At 41.7% G+C, this 9,818-nt stretch overlaps 1 protein-coding gene across 1 annotated transcript; it reads right to left on the reverse strand.

The window, feature by feature from the left end:
• Positions 1–2,234: 2,234 nt before the first annotated feature.
• LOC108629701 (laccase-4) lies at positions 2,235–9,695 on the reverse strand (the record flags this gene model as incomplete). Its single annotated transcript, XM_018032534.2, has 10 exons — positions 2,235–3,133; positions 3,212–3,442; positions 3,523–3,735; positions 3,886–4,081; positions 4,670–4,854; positions 4,965–5,169; positions 5,386–5,659; positions 5,796–6,080; positions 6,339–6,699; positions 9,580–9,695. Coding segments are annotated over 10 exons (2,236 nt in total), but the record flags the coding sequence as incomplete, so codon positions are not given.
• Between the last annotated feature and the right edge of the window lie 123 nt (positions 9,696–9,818).

Consider the following 9,818-nt stretch of genomic DNA (forward strand, 5'->3'; position numbering starts at 1 on the left):
CCTGCAAGCTCTGGCAATTTTTAATAAATTGTTGTATGCCTGCAAGCCCTAGCAATTTTTAATAAATTGTTGCATACTTGCAAGTTCTACTAATTTTTAATAAATTGTTGTATGCCTGCAAGCTCTATCAATATTTAAGATGATACTATTTTATAAATTTCTTACAACGTTACAGTATATTAAATTAATATGTACTATAAAATGCAGGAGAGTCTCGTAGGGTTTGCAAATTTTTCTTTTTAACATAGAAGGAAATATGTAATTAGCGTCTCGTTAAGGGAGCGTTAGGAGCGAACGTACCTACGTCGCGTGACTCAGCCGTTTTACTACGAGACCCGGGTGTTTTCAATATATTAAAGATGCAGTTTTGTAATTAAATCCGCACGCGTCCGCGAGATGAAATTATCGACGACCCTGACGGTGCCAGGGCCGGGCGTGCTGCGTGCCGCACGTTCATGAATACCTCTCTCTCGTCACGTAAACAACCGGCACGCACGTAAGTTTCTTTGTCATACCTCGTCCTGCTAAGAATGTTAAGGATCAACCCTGAATATTAACATAACTGCAAGCAACATTTGTTTCTACTGTCCTGTTGGAATTCACAGGCCAACATTAAAAGATTATTGTTTTATTTCAATTAAAAATTGATAAATAAATTGAATAGGACTTTTTTTATTGCACATTAATTTCTTATCGTTGGAATGTTAATTAGGAGCCTAGAAAAAAATCACGTGTCCGGGTCAAACCTTATTTTCATGCGAGGCTTAATTAGCCCAAGTACCGCTAGTTTTGAAGGTTCATTTAGCAGGGCTCGTTAACGCTAATGAAAACAGTAGTCCAGCAGTGTCGTCTTCGTGCTTTAATAAAGTGGGGGCAGTGAATCGGGTGAAATTTCTTTTCTCATGTTTCTTTTTTTGTCTTTTTTTTTTAAAAACAAATTTATTATTAAATGTACATCTTTATCTGATAACGAATGGGCGAATATGCTCCTCGCTTAAATGCTACCTGTACAAAAAACACGAAAACTCATCCCTCGGACTGGTGAATCTCCTTCGTTACGTTAAATATTAATTACAAGCTCCGACCGTGTCTTCCGGTTAAGTACAAACTTACTAGATTTTATATATAGTATTATGCGTAGTGTAATGGTAGAAAAAAAATATATTCGCTTAATTGAAATACAATTTTTCTCTCTCCCCCCCTCCTTCTTACATGCGACTGTACACCGTGTAAATCGTTCGTATAAAAATTATGTTAGAAATAAGTTAGACAGATTCGCAGGCGACTCAATTGGCAATTTAATTTATCTCAAATTTAGCTCAATTTAATCTCAATTCAATTTGGCTCAATTTAATTTAACTCAAATTTGGCTCAATTTAATTTACCTCAAATTTGGCTCAATTTAATTTACCTCAAATTTACTATGCCTGTGCACAGCTGATACTCAATGTCAGCTCGTCTATAACTTATTTGCTCAACCGAGTATTTCATGTTTTAATGGTTCGATTGTATATTCAGCTAAGTGAACCGAAGGGGAAATAATTCTATCTACATGAGCGCGAGCGATCGTGACACGACCACTCGCCAAGCGTTGTAGTTATAAGTTTGCGCAGTTCAAAGAAGAAATCGTGTATTCTCCGATTGGGTGGTAGAATATAAAAGTTGGAGGCACCATGAATAAACGTAGAAACTATATGCATGGAAATCGGCGACTATAAATTCGGGGGTGGTTCTTGCGATGATATTCACTGTCATTTACATTGTCAGTGCAATTGGTATAAAACATGAATGACAAAACTCACAGGATTTAGTATAAAAATTATTCTAAACGCTCAATTTCGTAAAAAAAGAATATTAAATAAATAAAAAAACTTAAGGGATGAAATTGAAAATACCGAAATAATTGTTTATATTAATTATCTACCAATTTCTTGTATCTTTCATTTCATTTACCTTGATTAGGAAACGATCTCTCGTGATCTCGTTCCCAACACCCTACTTGTACTAGTTGAAATACTAACGAGTACAAGAACGAATGAACCTTGTGCTCTATTTAGGCGAGCACGAAACCTCCTCCCTAACTAAGGCCACATTAGGAACCTGTACTCGACCCAGCGAAGCGTCGTCGCTTTCGCACCAGAAGCCAATCACCCGGATCGAGTTTCCTTAAACAACCTGACCTGATCCACTGTCTCAAACAGTGACATTGTCTCGCAGATTCCCCATATTCTTTCTTTTTTTTTTACAGACACACGAGCATCAATTTGACAAAACAGCTAAATGATCAATAATTTCCCAATAAGGAATCAAAAACTTTTTTAGAACTCGTCCTGATGTCTTTATTACAATAAGTGGACATTTAGAGTCCTCAGACCTAAATTCTTACTTTACGTCCCATGGACATGGAATAATATAAAAATTTGTTGAACCGATGCTCGTATGTCCCTCGTGGACCTGACTCTGTTAATGTCTCAGTAAAAAAAAAAAATTGGTAACGATTATTTTCTACATTATTTACACAGTTGTTACAAGTGTTAGTAACACGCGTTCCCAGACTGGTTTTCCTCACACTGGGCATGATCACTCGAAGAACAATCACAAATGTAACAACAGTGATCACGCGCAGTGGCATTAAAAAAGAATCATCTAGAATAATAATAATAATAATAATAATATTAATAATAATAATAATAATAATACTAGTCTCTTGGGAACGGTTTGTTGCAAAAGCTCTGCTGGCTTTCTGATTGAAACTCTGCACGGTTGTTCGTCTGTCTCAGGATTGACTACACATTTTCTTCTTTTCTTCCTAACTCCTTTCCTTAATTTTTTCCTCCCGAGGAAAATGTACTATGCTCTTCTTGCGTACTGACTACTTTACAGGAATAAGCTACGTTAGACACATCTTGTATGCTTTGGACCCACTATTGGATTCTGTTTCTGCTTTTCGCTTCTGGGACGGATCAGTGGTAGTTGCTGAGCAACGATGGCGGCGTGATGGGTGGCAGGTGGTCACCGCATCTGGGGAAGTTCGGCGGTATCGGCGGGAGGTCCGCGTGTGTCCCGACGTGGAGGATCAGGTTCATACCGATGAGTATGTGGAACAGGAAGTGACAGTGGAACAACCAGTAGCCTAAAACAAATTGTAATAACAAATGCAAATAAATAAACGAATTATTTATTGATACTTAAGGTACCTAACTTCACTTACCGGGATTGTCCGCACGGAACCGGAAGATGACGTAGCCGTTGTTAGGTACGGCGATGGTGTCCTTCGCTGGTGGGAAATCGAACTGCCGATTAAGGAGACCCTTCTTATCGAGCTCTAGAGCGTGCTTCAGATTGATCTTCTTCACGTTCTTGTCCGGGGAACGGCCGATACCGATCACGTTGAACGCGTAGCCGTGCAAATGGAACGGATGCGACAGGTTCGGTTGTTGCACTACGATAAATTAATTAAACATTTAATACAATAATTATTATTGTTTATTAATGTTAATAGAATGTTTAATGATAATGTACCTTCGTCGACGAGGACCACTTCGACGACGGCGTTGTGCGGGATGTCTACCTGATGGGTGCACATGCAGTTGGCGCCACAGTCGGCGGGCCTGTTGTCGCCGTTGCAAAACTGTTCCGGCGGGATGTCGTCGATTTGCGAGAGCGGAGGCGCCGGCGGAAACGTGAACGAGATTTCGTCGACGAGCGAGATTACGTGATCTCCGGTCGGCGCGACTGGAACACCGTAAACGTAAATGACGAACGCGATCTCCCGGCTCGAATTCCGATTTAATGGATTCGATGGTAATGAACCGGTTGCGACAGGTCGCCAGGAGAGGGCAAAAAGGGTCCGACGGAGAAATCGCGGTTTTGAAATACGCTTACCCAAGAATCGATTATAGGTCTGCGGCTGGAAGACTTCTTCTGGGCGGTAGAAGAGGAAACGGAACGGCAGGAATATCTTCACGTCCGGGCGCTGCTGAAGCAGGCCTTGGTCAATCGTCTTGGCATTCTTCAATTGGCTCACGCAGATAGCGTCCACTCGTTGACGGTTGCAGATCGCGTCCAGCGGATTCAGCACCTACGTAATCAGACGATTTAATGACGGATGTCGTTAGTATACTTGTAGACGATTCCGCAATTCAATTCTGACTGACTAATAAATATGCGAATCGGGCCATAACTATTGGGTCAGTGCATGAGAAGTGGAATTCGATGTTTCACATTTTTTTTCTCGAAATCTACTGTACAGGAAATCCTTAAACTTTGCACAAATACATTACAATAAGAGTAGATTATGTGAGAATATTTTCAATCAGATCTGCAAACATTGAAAATTTGACCAATTTTGAAGGGATACCCCTTGAAACACGAATTTTCCACATTTTCGCCATTTTTTTTCTCGGGTTCCAGCGTATGGAATTTGATGAAAAAATTCAGAGTTGTACTATTACATGAGTAGAACATGTGTGAATATTTTCAAATTTTTCCATCCATTCCTTATATGAAAAAAAAATTCGTGAATTTTGAGATTTTGCCAGATCTGACGATTAGACTTTTTGACGTACGATTTTCAATATTTTTTTTCTTTAAATCTAACGTATAGAAAATTTTGGGAAATGCATTACTATAAGAGTGACAAAGAACGTATTTAACTAATTTTACTCACGACACCCTGTGGGAGGCCGAAATCATAAGTAGGCGTCGTGGTGCTAGGCTGATAAGGTCCACGAGCATAACGCAGAATTCCCAGCTGCTGAGACCTCGATGTCCCACACTCGCCAAGCGCGCGAACTTGGATCCAATAAGCGCCAACCGGTTGGTCCGCGTTTATTACGAAGTCGTATCGCTCGCCTGTAACCCATTAGGTTCGCCATTTGAGTTTACGATCCGGCCGATTAAACCGGCCACGCTTTCCCCATTTAAAACGATTATAAATTATAATAGCCGGACAGATCTTTTACCAGAGAACGAGATGATGGTGTCTACAGAGACCGGCTGTACCGCTTCTCCATCGGTAGCGATTATTGTCAGCGAATGACCCTCGAACGTGATTTGTGACGGACAGACCGACCCGAACGAGTTGATTAATCGGAAACGATAACGACGCCCCGGGGTAATTGTGAACACTTCTAATGGCGTGTTCGTCATGAAGCCAGTGTTAGGATCCTGCAATTGTAAATGCATTTTTTAGGAATAATGAAAATTGAAAGGGACATCCACTACGACTAAAGGACATTTGTGTGTCTGTCTGTCTAGGCTTATGTCCATGCGCCTTAACTTAGGCAACCCGTCCGGAAGCCTAGCTCCCCGGATGCCTACAGCCAAGAGAAGCTAGTATGTCCACAAATTCAAACCTGAAATAAGGTATTTGTGGATGCTCACCCTGAATTGTCCTTTTCCGTTGATGAGCACACTCTCAGGTGCCTGTCCCATGTTCACAGCTAGTCTACCAGGGAATCGTTCAGCGGCGTTCTCGTGGAACCAATCGCTGAGGAGGATCACATGAGTGGTCAGGTCGTAATCGTAAAGATTGCTATTGGGGTCTTTGCTGGGTGGTTGACGCACTACGATGCTGCCATAAAGACCGTCCATCTTCTGCAGTCCGGTGTGAGCGTGCCAGAAATGGGTCCCTTCGTTCCCAGCTAGCCACTGGTATCTACGTTTATCAAATATTCCAATGTTTAAACAAATACTTTAAATATTTATTATAATTCTGAAGATTATTTCAATTATTCTAATTATATTGTTGAAAATAATGAAGAAATCGATTGATTAGTAGGAATAATGGTTACCTGAAGGTGCTGCCCTCTTGAATTGGACATTGCGTGACGAATGGCACACCGTCGTAGTATTGGGATCCTCTCTGCCAGATTCCGTGCCAGTGAAGACTGACTTCCATACCCTCGATATGATTCTCCACGTCGATAACCACTTTGTCCCCTTGGCAAACTTGAATACTCGGCCCAGGTATCATTCTGTTCGCTGTCAGGATCCCTCGCTCCACGCCGTCCGCTAACACGCATTGACAGTCGCTCCAGACGACGTTCGTGGCGTTCGGGGTGCAGATTTGACACGCGCTACAATTCAGAAAATGCAAGAATTAAATATCAGAGTGAAGGAAGAAGAAATTCTAGCTCGAAAGAAGGAATTTCTAAGCGATTTCATGGATTTAATTTTTTTCAAGCTTTATAAGAAGCATGCCTTGGTGGATTTTGAAATTCCTAACAACATTTCAAATGAGAATCGTATTTTACGTAGATGTGACTCATTAATGATTGAAAATTGCGTTTAACTAATGGCTAGAATAGTTTTTTCTGTGGGTATTGGATACGCACGCTCCGAGAACGGTGTAATATTCAAGCGTGAAGTGATAGTAGCATATCCTCGGCGGTTCGTTCTCGCGGCAAGCCCTGGCGCACTCATCCGGTGAGGATAGCGAGGGATTCCGGCGTAGCTCGGCGGTGGAGCGCTCGCTGTAATCAAGCGGTCTCAGCCTCGGTGGTCTGACGGTCGTCCCTCGGCTGCCGAGATTATCGATCCCACCGAAACCGCTTCGGAACACGTTCCCAGACGGATGGGTCTGAACCAAGCCGTGGCTAGACGAAAAGAAGTTGTTACTGTCGTCGGTGAAGACGTTCCCGGTCTTGATGGTAGGCGTCCAGAACGAAGACGCCGGCGTCTGGTCCGATCCAACATCTGTAATTCAAAAGTGGTGGTCCATTAGTTGATTGCTTGCAGTTTACGTGGTTGTACGAAGTAAATTGATGTCAGGATTAAAAATAGAGAATTGATAGTGAAATGAAATGAATTCAGGAATGAGAATTCTATTTTTACAGGAGGTTTCAAAAGACACCTTTCACAATTATCGATTAATTATTAATTTATTAATCGTTTTTCCTTTCGATTGACTTTCTTTTAATTTATTTAACATTCAGAGGTTGCAATTGGATGTAAAAGAATCCGTAATACTGACATTAAACTTTCATAATAACCGTGGAATGGAATCTGAAGTAATAATAAACAGAATACGTTAGAAATAGGTAACGCGTGCCGTAATTGGCACGGCAGGCAGCCACGGCATCTGCGTTGTGAAAATCGCACGCAGGAGTCACTCAACCGTCGCGATAATTAAGGGGAAAATGCACCTCCAGCTAGCCGTTAATGCGGCCATTAAAATAAACGCGGCACGCTCGGCCATTGTTCCCGTTTTCGCCAGCGATTCTAAACTTGATACCAACCACTGTAATTAATTAATTAATTAATTAATTAACCTCGTCCTTAATCGTCATGTCGTTCCAATGACCATTTTCCCTGCCAAATTTCAACCGTTGATTCGATTAGGTCAGGTTAGTTTAAGAGATGAAGGAGATTATAAATAAAATGGACGATTGATGAAGAGAATTGGTTGTCTTCGACTGCTAGAAATGGGCAGAAAACGTGGTGTGGAAAACGCGGGTAATTAGCAAGCGGGTAGATGAATCGTAGCTTGGAAACCGCGTGGCGTACGTTCCAGTAGTTGATAACTACAAATGATGTAAGCCGATGGGCATTATACATTTCACGTACGATGCGAGGAGAAGTGTGTCTCGGCTGGCACGGTTACGACCAGAGATGAAACGAGCGTGACTCGCAACGGGCCCGCAACAAAAAAAAAAAGAAAATGGAAAAAGGGGGAAAAAAATTGGAAAGGTTCTCTCGCGCGGTTTCTCGTGCCGGCGCGTGTAAAAGCTATCTCGAGATTTATAAGGAAAAATGGCTTGCTATTAAAACGGGCTGCCGACTTCTAATGCGCATTCATAGATCTAAAAACGATCGTTTACCACGGACGGGCTGTGTGCGCTCGCGAGCGCCGCTACGAAAGTATGCGAGAGAAATCGCGCACGCGGACGATCATCGAATATTTATATTGTCATTAGATGTCGTCACAATGGCCAAACATAATCGATCATTATCGCCTTCATAGTCGACTTGTATTGCCATGAATATTAACATTCGTTTTATTTTTATATTAATAAATTGTACTAATTATACGTCGATTATGGCAAATATAGAAAATGGCACTATTTGTAATCTACAATTTTCTTTATTGTTGTACTGTGCTTTTGTATAGTGATTTTCCTCAGTGAATATTCCTTCGGTTTTAATGTCACAGGTTTAATAAGGGCCAATTAGTGGGTCATTTAAAATGGTACTTTTTATTAGGTCGTTCTATAAAAATAAAAGTTCCTAAATTGTAAATATTTTTTCTCAATTGATCATTGTCTCATTTTTATAAATGTCATATTAATTAAATGGCCATTGGGCCAGTGACCAGTGGGCCATTTAATGGTTCTTTCTACTGGGCCATTCTATGATTCTTTCTACTGGGCCATTCTATGAAAATAAAAATTCCTAGATTATAAATATTAACTAAAATTCTTATTTTCCAATCAACATTCCTCGATTTTTAAAATTGACAACTTAATTAAATGTAAATTAGTTATGACGAGGTATATTTCGCAGTGTCTTATGAAATAGTAAATTCATAAATATGGAACAGTACATATTTTATTCCTGAACGAACATACCGTTTCTAATAAATGTCATATTAATTAAATGTTAAACGCTGAAGCATTTTCCTGGAAAATCCTACGCGGTTTCGTCACGGCGCACGAATACGGCTAGGCGGGTAGGAGATTTTCATCGTCGCGCGGCGTTACCCTAGATCGACATTCTACTGGAGTCGAGTAACCGTGAGATCGCATAAGCGATTTCTGATTCGGTACCAGCTGAGTACGCAATCCGAAATTGCACGCCGTATTTTTTTCGCCGACTCGCTGCGGTTCGCGCGATTTTTTTCCCGCGCCAAAACCGGTTCGTCGCGACAGCGGACACGCGCAGAAAATTGATCACCGCGGCCCGCGCCGCTCATTCAAAACGGCCACGACTGGACATCATTTTAAGCGTCCCTACTCTCGCCTCGGTCATGACATCATGGAACCAAACTGATTTCTCTTTGAATGGCATGAGACATTAGCAGTAATACAGATTCAATGTTCGTTATTCCTTTTTTAATTAATCAAATACGTAATGGACGTCACAGAAAAAAAGAAATATCGAGACATTCGGAAGGAAGCGACTGGAGATGAACAATGAAATACAGGACGTTTCAGAAAAATGATGGTTTTCAAGTTTTAATTAATTAAATTCTGTCATGCGTCTGTAAATGTAAAATCTGTCTGTCATAAATTAAATTCTGTCACACATACAGCCACCACACAGGCACATAATCACACAAACACTACACAGACGCCACACAGATACACCACAAACACTATACAGACACACAGCACACAGCAAGCCAGACACCACACACAAAAAGCACACAGACACAGACAGACGCTACACAAACGTCACACAGACACAGCGACACAGACACAGAGCCACGCATGGAGGACAGTGACAGAAAAAAGGTATCGAGACCTTCGAAGGGAAGCGACCGGAGATGAAGAACGAGATACAGGACGGTTAAGACAAATGGCAGGTTCATAGCTGGGCTCTACGTGGGTGCACCGCCTAGGAAAAAAATTCGCATACCTAGCGAGCGGCGTAATTCATCCGGGAGGAATTTTTGCGTCACGATTGCCTGCTGGCTCGTAAATAACGCGCGCCCCAGTCGACGGGCCGCCCGTCGTGAGACCAGATATAGAACGCTGAATTACAATGCTATAACCCTCTGTGCCGCTGCTGTCATGCTTGCTGCCCAGGGTGGTTAAAGTATTGAAAACAATTCCTCCGTCGCAGTAAGGGTTAGGCTAGGTTAGCCCAGGTTGGGT

This window comes from Ceratina calcarata, unplaced genomic scaffold, assembly GCF_001652005.2.
Source record: "Ceratina calcarata isolate Rehan_Ccalc_2016 unplaced genomic scaffold, ASM165200v1 scaffold581.2, whole genome shotgun sequence".
NCBI lineage: Eukaryota > Metazoa > Arthropoda > Insecta > Hymenoptera > Apidae > Ceratina > Ceratina calcarata.